This window comes from Cyphellophora europaea, assembly GCF_000365145.1.
Source record: "Cyphellophora europaea CBS 101466 unplaced genomic scaffold supercont1.8, whole genome shotgun sequence".
NCBI classification, from domain to species: Eukaryota; Fungi; Ascomycota; class Eurotiomycetes; order Chaetothyriales; family Cyphellophoraceae; genus Cyphellophora; species Cyphellophora europaea.
In genome coordinates, this window is record NW_008481814.1 from 1,125,228 (window position 1) to 1,137,582 (window position 12,355).

At 53.4% G+C, this 12,355-nt stretch overlaps 3 protein-coding genes across 3 annotated transcripts; all 3 read right to left on the reverse strand.

Annotated features, from left to right (window-relative positions):
• Positions 1–148: 148 nt before the first annotated feature.
• Positions 149–3,781, reverse strand: HMPREF1541_08224 (uncharacterized protein; the record flags this gene model as incomplete). Its single annotated transcript, XM_008722544.1, has 1 exon — positions 149–3,781. One exon carries the CDS (start codon positions 3,779–3,781, stop codon positions 149–151), a length of 3,633 nt encoding a protein of 1,210 aa, XP_008720766.1.
• A 1,318-nt stretch (positions 3,782–5,099) lies between these two features.
• On the reverse strand, positions 5,100–6,364 carry HMPREF1541_08225 (uncharacterized protein; the record flags this gene model as incomplete). Its single annotated transcript, XM_008722545.1, has 3 exons — positions 5,100–5,392; positions 5,446–5,682; positions 5,737–6,364. The coding sequence occupies 3 exons, from the start codon at positions 6,362–6,364 to the stop codon at positions 5,100–5,102; spliced, it is 1,158 nt and encodes a 385-aa protein (XP_008720767.1).
• Positions 6,365–11,729: 5,365 nt separating this feature from the next.
• HMPREF1541_08226 (uncharacterized protein) lies at positions 11,730–11,909 on the reverse strand (the record flags this gene model as incomplete). The annotated part of the gene is made up of 1 exon (XM_008722546.1): positions 11,730–11,909. One exon carries the CDS (start codon positions 11,907–11,909, stop codon positions 11,730–11,732), a length of 180 nt encoding a protein of 59 aa, XP_008720768.1.
• Positions 11,910–12,355: the final 446 nt, after the last annotated feature.

Genomic DNA, 12,355 nt, shown 5'->3' on the forward strand with positions numbered 1-12,355 from the left:
ATTACATTACTAGACCAGGTGCCAGCCTGTCTGCTCTATCAGCCCCCGAACTTCTTCTGTACGCTGAAAACCTGTTGTGTATTGCCGGGACCAGCATTCGGGTGGTATCTATCATCTTTTTCACCCTACCAGATTCGAATACTCTTCTTTACGCCCAATTTTGCCATGCACATTTGCATCCAGATGTACCGCCATCGATTCCTCCTGCTCCTTGGTCGAAATCGGCACTGACACTGTCGCCCTGCGACAAGAACAACCCTGGTGCCGCATTGACAAGACTCCCGCCTGCACCCCTCGCTTCTAGCAAGAAGTTCTTCGCATCGCCAACGATACGTTGGTTGCCATCCACGCCATAGCAGTACACGGCCTTCTTGTTCACATTTCCGCCATGCCGGTCAACCGTGATGGTGGTGGGATAGGGAAAGGAGCCTGGCGGCGTATAGTTGGTCGCGGAGTTGCCGGCGCCCTTGCTGCCCACCTCCGGTACATCACCTCTGAGCTGCCCACCAAAGGCTGGGTTGGTGAAGACTTGCACCAGGAACCGCGTCTGGGAGAACGTGCAGCGGGATTTTGCGTCAGTCCGGGCGCACCCACCATCTGAGTCGGATGAGTTACCGGCGCCATTGCTGGGGTTGTTGGGGGTCACAATGGTAGTATTGTCACTAGAAGGTGCGTCTTGGAGAACGTCGTTGGATAGGAATATGGATCGGTCGTAATAAATGTAGAAACCGAAGTGCTCGTCCTGCAGTCCACGATTGTAGAAACGAATGGGTTGTGCTGTAGGGTATGGCGATGTTGGCAAGAGATTAGCTGGTGCAGCCAAGCCTGAGTCATCGACTGAAGGGGGCGGTACCAAGTCAGCAACACTATCGTTACTGGCCTGTTGACGAGCTGCTAGACGTGATGTTGACATGGTTGCATTCAAGCTAATATCAGATGGGTTGATGGGGAAGACAGGGATGAAAGACATATAGAATGGGGTATCTTCACCGTCGAAAGGAGCTGTAATGTTGTCGGTGGTGTTGCCAATGAAGACTTGGTCGGCACGCGAAGGAGGTACAGGATTGGCTTCGAACAGAGAGTTCGTGAAAGGGTCGGATGCGCGCTTCCGAACATATGGTGCATCGCCTGTGGGAATGGTCATGTTAGCGGGAACTGTGCCATTCCGAAATTTGATCTCGAGACGGAAGTTCGGTTGATCGGGGTTGTTTGGTGCGATCTCAAATTGGTTTTCTGGCGGTGTAGAGCAACTCCAAGCTGTGGCTGGCTGCACACATTGAGACTGCTGTACCACGGGGTCGGGGCGGATAATGGTAGAGATACCAGTAGGAATGGGAGGGTATCCTGTCAAATTCAACCACTGTGTCTGGGTCGGTGTACGATCACCCCGTCGCGTCAGGAGGGTTGCAAGCAGGATTGAACCAATTATGACCAGTAACAGGCAGCCGAAAATGAGGCTGGCAATGCAACGGTGCTTTCGCTGCTTCTTTTTGTCAACTGTTTGTGTAGATTTTGCGCTCTTCCTCTTTGCAGCCCAGGACTTCAAGCGTTGCACGAACCCCGGTTTTCCTGGCTTCTCTGGGTTCTTCGCATTCATGCTAGTTATGTCTGACTTCGAGGTCTCCGGAGAAGACTTCACTGCCTCCACGTCCACCGGTTTTGCAGCTGCTGCAGGTGGATAGCCATAGAAATGGTATGCTATTGGCGGCGCAGTGGGTTCTGACTGACCCACTGATCGCATCTCAGACATCGGAACACCGCCTCTGGAAGTCATTATTTGGTGCATCTCCGGTGATACTGGCCCGGGTGATATGACCCTTCCATCGGAGATCGCTGCAGATGATGAAGGTGGAGCAATAGGCGCGATGTTTGGATTTCTTGTCGTGGGTCTTGGTGTGTCTGTCATAGCTGATGTGGATGGAACTTCCTGCGGAGGAGTGGACAGAGGTATGGGCACAGGGGCTGCTGTAGTCGTAGATGAGGACTTGGGCGCAGCGATATCCACCGATCGGCTTCCCTCGTTTGCGTCCGAGGCGACTTCGCTCTGTGGCATAGGCGGTGTTTTGTTCTCTACCGCCCTTGCCTGCATCACCGAGCCGGTATCTGCTTGACGGACATGGGGTGATACTACAGCGGGCTCAGAAGCATTGCTTAGGTCACTTTGATGGAGAGCAGTTGCGGCAGTTACCGCTCCGACAGCGGCACCAGCTACACCAACGACAGCGGTCGTGGCAAGGCCGGAGTCGTCCTGCTCGTCAGCTGCAGCTTTGCTGGCCACACGTGCAGCTCCTCCAGCACTGGGGGAATTGTCACCTCCGTCACTATCGAACACGGATCGAAAAACAGGCCACTGTTCCGAGCAGGAGTGGTTTTCGCATTCAAAATATGGCTGGCCCGAGAGCTGCTCAATGGCACAGGCATGATAATAATCATCGGCAAGCCCGCCCGCCACGCGAGGCTGGAGCTGAGCAAGAGAGTCCTGGAATGGCAGTTCACGGGGCAAAGGGTCCTGCGCCTCCAGAGGTGAAAGGTCACGGTCATGGTCTTCATCACCGGCTTCTGGATACGTGGTGTTGATGCTGTCTCTCGCAACACGTTGGGATTTTGGCTCGGTCGTCCAATGTGACCATATGCTGGCCCGGATACCCGCAAGTCCCAAGCGTCGAGGCGTCTCGGGAGAGGTTTGCGAATCATTTGTGCCTGAACGACTTCTTCCACTCAACACTGTAGCCGGGACGGGTGGTATATCCGGAACAGTTGTGGCTCGTTGAGCCTGATGACTTTTCGTAGTCCCTGCGCGAGATAACATCGGGGACAGGGACAAGCTCCACCAACCCTGGGACTTGTGACGAGAGTCTTCGGTGTTTGGGGGCAAGGTTCGTTCGCGACTCTCGGTGGAGAACCGTCGGCTGGACCCAATGACACCCTGTTTGGAGTAGGGCTGTGATTCATCACTTGAGCTTCGACGATTGTGGCCGCTGGGGATCTGAGGAATTCTGGGGACAGGCGGTACATTCCCGCCACTGCCTGGCTCACCAGTGAAGAACGTTGCGTCTGAATAGAAGCTTGATACAGGGCGTGGTCTACGCGCGGAGAGTCCTCTGATGGCCGCTGGGAGTACCTCCTTCGGGTACTCAGATTCCGCAGGGGTGATGACAATAGCAGGCGTAGTTGGCGTAGACGTATTGAGAGTGACCGCACTAGAGTCTTTATTGAATTCATGTGCAACGGCTTCATGCTTTGGAAGACTAATTCCGATAACAACTGAACTGGGCGCACCGGTCGAAGGTGGTATGGGATGAGAAGCCAGTGAAGGTGGCTCTGGCGTCTGGCTCGGCTCATTGTCGAGTTTCTCAAATCCGTCTCGCCGCGCTTGCTTTCGATCTCGACGGGCTTGTGCTAGATTCTTAATTGTAGCAAAGGCTTTTGTCCGCTCCACAAGTAGGGAGCCGTCGAAGTGCTCGGCCTTGGACGAAACAACAGATTTAGGCCGCGTGGTCGCAGCTGTCTTTTTTGCACGAACTTGTGCGATAGTTAGATCCGGGTCCAAAGCCCTCGCTTGAGAGCCAGGCAAATGTGTGACAATATTCAACTCGGGGCGGGCTCGCTTTTTTGGTTTATTCTCAGTCATGTTCCGGTCGCTTGTGGCGGAGTTGGCCTTCGGAGCGCTGTACTTTTCCAAGTAGAACTCATCCTGACTACTCGTTGACGAGTCCGCATCAGAGATGGTAACATCAGAGAGACTTGGTGATCTGGTGGCAGCGTTCGTATAGGTTCCCATGAAGGGTTGCTTGTTGAGAGGGAGCCTGGAGGGAGATCTCTGGGAAGCGAATGGGTAGTTTGTCCGTTGGTGAGAAAATGACGGTCGGACGACAACCTGAGGGTGATCGATACTGGAGACCATCGTGGCTGCAGAGTGGCAGATGCAAGGCCTGCGGCTTCGGGCGTATGGAAGGGCGATTTTCTGATACGACAGCCTTGTCCCGCAGAGGCGGCAAGCTGGTCTCCCTTTTGCAGAAATTTGCTCTTCTTCAAATGCTGTCGTGCTTGCAGTAGAGGAAGGTCTAAGACTTTTCTGAGCCGAGTGAGACCAGCTCAGCGATCAGCACTGAATATGGAATGGTCTATTCGAGGGAAATGAAAGACAATAGGAAAATGATGGCAACAATGGAGGCTCCGGAGTCAACAAAGGAAAAACAAAGGAAAGATGACTTATTTGTTGGTGGTTTTCTGGTGGGACATGGCAAAAGGAGGGTGGAAGGCAGATCCAGGCACCTGGCAACAGATCGACTATCCAAGCGGGCTACAATGTGGCCACGAAACGTTCAGTTGATGATCTAGCTGCTGATATACTTCACAGTGGCGAATTGGTGCGCAGCGTCAGGCTGGTCGCGAATTGAACGTAGAAGCTGTACGTCGTGTCCATTCTTAGCCTGACCGACCCAAGCTACGGTCTCAGGTCAAGGGCAACTCTCGCGGCTGCAGAAGCGGCTGCGCATACCGGAAGCTCACCAGACCAATCGATGGCCTCTGGACGACAATGCTGAAGAAAGCATGGAACATCGTAGGCGCGTGTGTTTCAGAATGAATCGGAACTCGAGCGAGGACGAGATGTATCGTTGTCGGCGCGTGTAGCCCTAGCCAATCATCTTGGTTGCGAGGCTTGGCATCCAAACCGATGAGTAGGTGAAGTAGGTGAATACCGTGGATCAAGAACCTGAGCTACGCGAGGTCTTACTCCATGAAAGTTCATGCTTCCCAGACTTGCAATGCTCTAACTTCAGAAAATTATCTGGAGGTTTGACTTTGATTTCTCTGGCTCATAGCTTGCTCACCAAGAAAAGCTGATGGCAGCTAGCAGAGTTGTATTGCAAAAACAACTACACATCCTTACACATCTCATGAGTCTTTTGTCACATTGCGCTGGCCTTGGGGTATCGTATCTCCGGCCTTGAAGTGCATCCCTGCCGCTTGCTGTAGTTCGAGCAGCGCTCCTCCACAGTACTCCGCTACCCGGAAGAAAAGTGCAACAATATACATGAACCTCGTCCGAAATAGCTCAGTAAAATGTTAGTAATGGTGTTGGAAAGCACATTGAGTTACCGCCGGTCGTCAGAAAACTGCACTCCTTGCATGGCACCATTCATAAGAGGTGGGAGCGTCCGCGGTTGCTCATTTGCTCCATCCATGCCGTTGGGGTAGTGCGATCCATACGGGCTCTGGGGTATCGTATTAGGAGGGGCGGGGAAAGAGCCCTGATGTTGCATTCGCTGTAGCTGCTCGTTCATCTGCTGCATCTTCATCTCCATCTCTTGCATTTGGCGGTGCTGCTTTTCGGCATCAATGCGTTGTTGTTTGACGGAGCTTTCCAGTGAGTTGATATAGTCGATGGCTGGAAAGAGTCAGTGCCTGTCTGAAAAGGTCGGGTGTTCCCATAGAACCTACCTCGTGACAGCGTCTCCCATTTGCTTGACTTGTTGTTCTGACCAGCAGGCAAGCGAGTGCGCAGCTGCTCAAAGCAATCCTTCATTTCGCTCCGGCGCTTCCGCTCGGCGAGCTTATGCGTAACTCTGAGTTCTGGTGTTCGGCTGTATGGTGTTGTGCTGTTTGGTGAATCAGGGTCATCACGGAGAGTGTCAATCTGCTTGTTGGTAAGAGAATGATGATGCGCCTCCGGGAGTTCTGCGACGAATGAGTCTCTCATGATACACTTTTTCGCAATTTAAGGGAGCTTACCGTGCTGGCCACGCGGGAGCCGCGTGGACTCCATAGTCATGATGCTGCTTGTGAACGACTCGGCGAAGCTATTTCGGCGCGAGAACGTCGAGGGAGGTCGTCCAGAAAGCGAAGTCCGCGACCCATCTGGGTCGGGGAAGGCGTAGGCCTGACCGCGAGTAGGGGCTTCTGCACTATAGACATCCGCTTTGGGGTTCTCCAGAATTGGTGGAGCTACGCGACCAGCAGCCAAAGGGCCTCTGCTGTTTCGTTGCGAGCTGTAGGGCGACAAGGGACCCCCGCTCATCGTCGAATATCTGCTGTTATTATATCCGTTTCCTGTGGGGATACCCCGTTGCTGCTGGAGGCCAGAAACGATAGACGTCTGTGATTGGTTGTTGCTATGATATGGGGATGTAGGACCAAGTCCCAGGTGTTGCATCCCTTGGTGAATGCTTCCCGTAACGCTACTTCGTCGAGATTCGTCGTAGTCGCCACTTCCTCGGTTGTTACCATGCGGCTCTCCCACGTTACCATTCTGCTGCTTCTGAATCGCAGAAGGACCGAACGTGGACCCAGGTGTTGTATCTGGTGTATATGGCGAAGGACCCGGGCCGGTAGGGGAGTGGGCAGAATTCAGATAGGGCATGGTGTTCGCCGAATGAGCTGAAGAGGTGTTCACTGGGGGTTCGGTCAGCACAAGCTGCTTGATAGACACAAAGACTTACTAGCACTGTTGTTGGACATCCAGGCGCCGGAATCTCTTTGTGGAGGGTTAATTGACAAGTCAGGATGTTGACGCTCTCCTGGTGGCGGCAGTTTCGACGTCAGAGTAGAAATGGAGGGCAGGGTCTGCGATTGGGATGTGCCATTTTCCCATGGCCGATGACTGGTTGTCTCCATTGTGAAATCTCACGTCCAGACGCTTATTGAATGTGGGCAATCGGGTCAGAAGTGGCAGATCACCGGAAAGTCTGATCATTCGAGGTTGCGTCGCGGGACGCGATGGACCGCTGGACCGCCGATATGCTGCGGAACACGCAGCAGAATCGTTGGGGAGAATCGCAGTTCAATTCAAAAGAAATCCCACGAGTCTCAGTGACCTGGCTCTTATCGATGTCGTTCTGTGCCTAGTACAGCAGGAAGCCGTGTGACTGAGTGCTTCGTAGCAGTGATATGTGGCAGGTACTTCGAATCACTGAAGATGCCAGACAGGGCTGGTCTTGTGGAGGCGTGGCCTGTGCTCGGTCTCGGGCTATCGTGGATGGCAGTTCGTGCAAGTTCTTTTCTGGCAAGGGAAATCGCTGGTGTACAGTGATCTCGCTGCTGAGGCGCAACAATGTGGCAAGGTATAAGGAGTTTATGCAGGTGTCCAAGAAGACGACTAGTCAGGGCGTATAGGACTGCGAATTTTGGTACGCAGGCACTGCGTTGCACAGCGCCGAGGGGTGTGAAGCAGCAAGATTTGATCGCTGAACGGTAGGATGCGTTCGCATATGGGATGCAGCCGTCGCTGATACCCGACAATGGAGTGTTGAGGCGACGGAGCGAAGTGTGGAGGCTGGGTCGAGCCACGTGAAAGATGGACGGTGGCGGATCCGAGTAAAAAACGCTTTGTTCAGCCGTAGTAATTTTGAAGCACTTCGAAAGTTGAGAACAGCCTGTCTCGCCAAAGTATGTAGGATCAAGTTGCGAGATCACCGCTGAGGGAATGATGCGAAAGTGGTAGAAAGCTGGGATTTGACCACGAGTGAGTGAATAGTGAGGAGAGGCTCCGAGCGAGGGCCATGCACCTGCAGCTTAGCCCAGCCAGCTGCAGTGGGCGAGGCAAAGGCCCTGGTGCTGAGATCGGCTGCTGGAGAACATTGGAGTCTGCCACCTGCCCAGGGTTCCGTAGGTGGAGCTTTAATTACACATTTCACAACCTTTTGCATCCACGCTCGACGCTCGTGTCCGCAAGTGTCCCTTGTCCAGGGTGCTATGTCTAGCTATTGGTATGCCCAGCGACGGGTGATGCACTGTCTTAGACTTCGGACAAGTCGTCTCCTCCTCCCACGAAAGGCTCTTGACAAAGCGTTGGCAGACGGATGTGCAAATCTCGTGTGCTGCGATGTCACCGATGCACGCACACGTGGGCTTAGGCGGCCGGCCCCCCAGCATGCCCTGACCAACTCGCCACAACACATGGCTGCAAAGCCATGCCTCGTGTTTCCGCCTACGAACAAATCACAAATCTGTTTCCTTACAGTCCACATTGTTTCTCCGTATTGCGATCAACACATTCGAAAAGAGGTGCGTAAGGGATGACACCACAAATGCGATCTTCTAGGGAGGTCAGGCCCACTTGCACAAGAGCCTCAGAAGAATGTTAATGCCTGTTGAGATCATCCCCCGCCCGCACTATTGGAATTTATTCAATCATCTAAACACCAAAGGCGCAAGGTGTGAGGCAATCGCCCAGGTACGCATATCGCGCTACCAGATACTATCTATCGCGCAATAATGGTCATCGCCTCATTATCCAACGGCATCAGACGTAGCGAAGGCTCGAGACCGGCCGGTCGACACCTTCCGTGCAAGTAATATCAACTATTGATGCACATGGTCCAGGGATGGTATACGATCGTCGCTTGTTCCTTCTTTCCGGCTTGAAACTCTGCCCTGCACTGCCGGCCGAGGCTTTTGCACCAAGCGATCTGCCCCCCTCTCTCCCAAAAAGAGTAGCAGGCTCTCTCAAGTTTGCCCTCGAATGCTCGCACAGACCATGCTCAGCTTTTTCGGACAACGAGCTTGACTCGGCGTTTTCTGTGGCCCTGCCCGTGGCCGTGCCCTGGCGGCACCACAAACCTCCCGCGGGGGCCGATTGGGCCCGGCACTAGCTGACTCGCGGCCGGCAACGTGGCGTTTTCGCATGGTCGCAGGGATTTGAATCAACCTTGGGAAGCTCGAGGTGACCTCCACAGACAAGCCCAGCACACCTGCAGCACGTTATATCAGCCGCAACAAACCCGTCCGAAGAACTGGCGATGGTGCGCTACAAGCCTGATCACCCTTCTTTTTCGACTGGTCCAGTGGCGTCCGCTCGTCTCGCGCAATTCAGCAGTTCCCTCTGTTGTTGTGTTGCCACCTATCCAATCATGTTGGGCCTCGGATGATGTAGAGAGCTACTTTTCTTCGGATCTCCTCTTCTTTTCGGCCTGAGGCCGAGCCGCCACCTGTCTGCCACATGGCCTCCTTGAGACACCTAGATGCAGCCACCGGCTTTTATAACCCGTATTTATCACGGACCTCCCTCCGTCTACGCTGTTGCCATGCCCATGTCGAAAGGTAATTCGTTTATGAGGTACCGAGTACTGCGTATTCAATTAGGCACAGCTGGAGTACTTGCGTAAACGGTCGTCTCCCACTCATGGTACCGAGTATCCTTTCCACCTTCCTTTTCTTTGCATGCGACAACGATCCGGCAATCTCTCGCTTTGCCCGAGCCCTCGCCATGTGTCCCAAACAATTCTACCATTGGCAATCGGATCCCGTGTGACCCAGACATCGAATGATGGCTGGCTTTGTGATATGCTTCATCTGGTCCAACATCGGACCACTTCCCTAGCTCGGCAGATACGACTGTCATGCTGCATCTCGACTCAGGGCGCTGTGCAACACCACCAACTTCAGCGGCTCATGGCAAAGCACAAAGCTGCAGTCGTTTGTTCCCAATGATTCCTGGGACAGGCACCGAGCCCAGGCTGCCGTGCTTCAAAACTAGTTGCAATGCCAATATGACCAGTTTCCACGATGTTCACTGATCTTGCTTGCCAATCTGTCAGCGCTGCCGGGTTTTCTTGAGCGCCGCGCATGGTATATACTCATCGAGAATTTGATTCGGCGATGCTGAATCAGCTACGTTAACATTATGGGTATGTACCCTCATAAAGGTCCTCATGATCGCAAAGGGAGGCTCGTCGCTTTCTGTGCAAACGGCATTTGGTGGTCATGTCACGGCTTTCCCACACCACCTCGCTCTACGTTGCACAAGTCAATCGAGGGACCGAGGGCGAGGGACGCAATTTCGGTGGGCCAGCCAAGTCGAGCGCAGGCTCAGCAAGTCAGCCTCTTGAAGGCACAGTCGAGTTGCTCTTTCCATCACCATGAACTTTGGGGTCAGCATTCCAGCACCTTTGCTCCATCCTCATTTCTGCCGTTTCTAGAACACGGAGTCTCGTCGGAAATCGGCAGCGATGGCCAGTATACGATCGGCCCGTCGGCAGAAATCTATAAAATCTACACCGAAAACAACGCCATTCCTCGATCTCATTCCATCCCTTGATACTCTCGGACCTCTGGCCGAGACAAGTCTAGATGACAGAGGTGTATTCTCACAGCCACGTGGGCCTGTCTAGCATCATACTCTTGCAGTGTCATCAGATCTACGCCTAGATCCAGCCGGGGTAGATCTTCGTCGACACATGCTTCCCTGCGCTGACCTGCCGGATGAATACACGAAGGTTGGTTGACGGCCACAAGTGTAGGGCACAGGTAGGAGAGGAATGGGGACATCTGGCTCCGCTGCCGCTGCTACGTGGCTAGAACGATAACATGCTCAGATCAGGGATTCCGCCCAACATGCAGAACATGCAGAGCCCGAATCATTCTGCCCTGTCTAGACAGCATCTCCACGTCCGCACCTCTATGAACATTCCCACAAATCGTTTATTACACATAATAGAGCCACTCCATGGTTCATCCTGCCTGAATGATCCAGAAGCCCAACACACCGTCACACTGACAGGCTCCCGGAAGAAGGTTATACTCCTCAGCCGCTATATTACGCTGTACTCCAGCCCACAGCCGCAGCCGCAACGACGCCACCAATGCCGCCCTTCGATTGTCCGAAGACCGGCAATGATAATGACAGCAGGTGAGCTCGCATCCATCAGTCAGCCAAATCCACGCCGGAACACCCACAGCACGGCCCAACCGCCCACTTCAGATGGCTTACCACAGCCGGAGCGGCGCGTGATAGGCCTGCTGGCGTCCGCTTCATATGGGCTTGTTGAGCAATAAGTTGTGTACTGTATCGCAGTAGATAAGCCGGCACTTGCGGACCATTATTATTGCATTTGTTGATCCTTCGGTAAAAGGGGCCGTGATGCAGTACGGACTATTGCTTGATGATTGTTTGACCGGTTGAAGTGACTTGTATTGGATTGCATTGATTCAGAACCTGAATTCCTGTCGTTTTCACGGGCAAGTATCAGAATGCGACTACTGTAGGATTTTTAGTTGATGGTGAGAAAGGCAGACGGGATGGTGTGGCGCAGGCCCGGGAACGATGGCAATCGGAGATCTACTAATTCGATGGCAGCGGACGGGATTACGAAGGCTTTGTCGTTGACCGCCGCTCGTTCTATCAAGTGAGTGGCTACACCACTCTTCCTGTGGCCTCTACATCGTTGAGATTGTAGTTCGCGAGGAGAATGGTGGTGGTGATTGCGATAACAATGATGAAGGTGCGGTGAGCAGGGTTGATCAGATGCAAACTGATCTCAGTGGGCACTGGACGCAGGGGTAAACAATGGGCGTGTGGCGGGGTATCAGGGGTTTGAGGTGGGGTAGCAGTAGCAAAGTGCACCTGCAGGCAGTAAATCAGATTGCCCCTCCATAATCGCGAGTACCGCACGAGAAGTCAGAAATGGTAATGAGTGGGAGAGGGCAATAGCATTTTGTTTAATCGCCGTCATCGCAGCATCTTAGTCTTTCAAACCTCAACTGTTGTCTGTCTGTTGTCCGTTTCTCAAGAGAAAGAAGCCCCCGTACCAAACGATTCCTCGCCAGTATGCGTGTGCCACCGTTGGCAAAAGTTGATGATGTCCAGCTTCGTGCCGATTTGCACCTGTCACTCGTCGTCGGTTTTCACATCTTTTTTAGTTGGTTTGCGTTCTATTTACATCTGTTGTCCGAGTCGTCTAGAATAATGTAGTGGTCTTTGTCGAATGGTAGGACTGGAGTGAATGCGCTTAAGCAGAGGCGAAGATGGCATCGACCTCCTTCTTGGCTTCCTCCTCAGAAAGACCGTGCTTCTCAACAACGAGCTTGTACAGAGCGTCGCGGTTACCGGCGGTGTTCTTGAACTCCTCGGGGGTGATCTTGTCGAACTTGGCGCGGAGGGCAGCGCGGGTCTTCTCAACGTCGGCCATGGTGACGAGTGGATGGACTTGGTAAACCGGATTTGGTGGAATATGTGGTAGGTACAAGGGTGAGGAATGAAGGAAGGCAGGTGCAGCAACGGAGGAACGAGCACCTTTTATCTTCTGACCTACGGCTCTAGATGCGTCTCAGGTATGCGTGATTGCGGATCGAAAGTTCGGCCTTCAGGTTTCTGGCTCCTTCGGTGGACACGCGAACACAGCATTTCATGGCGTTCCTTGCCAGCTCAACGTGTTGTAGTGCTCGGTAGATTTAGAAGCAGCTTTAGTTGCCCCTCTACGAGGATGCCCCTCTATCAGAGCGAATGGGCTAGTCTGTTTTGCCCAAACGAGTCCCCGCCGGCCCCTCTACAGTCTGCTGCCGACCCACGATGGAGTCGTTTTCATTCTTCCGGGTGCAGCGCCAACCCTCGTTGAAGATTGATGCAGGGAGGTGG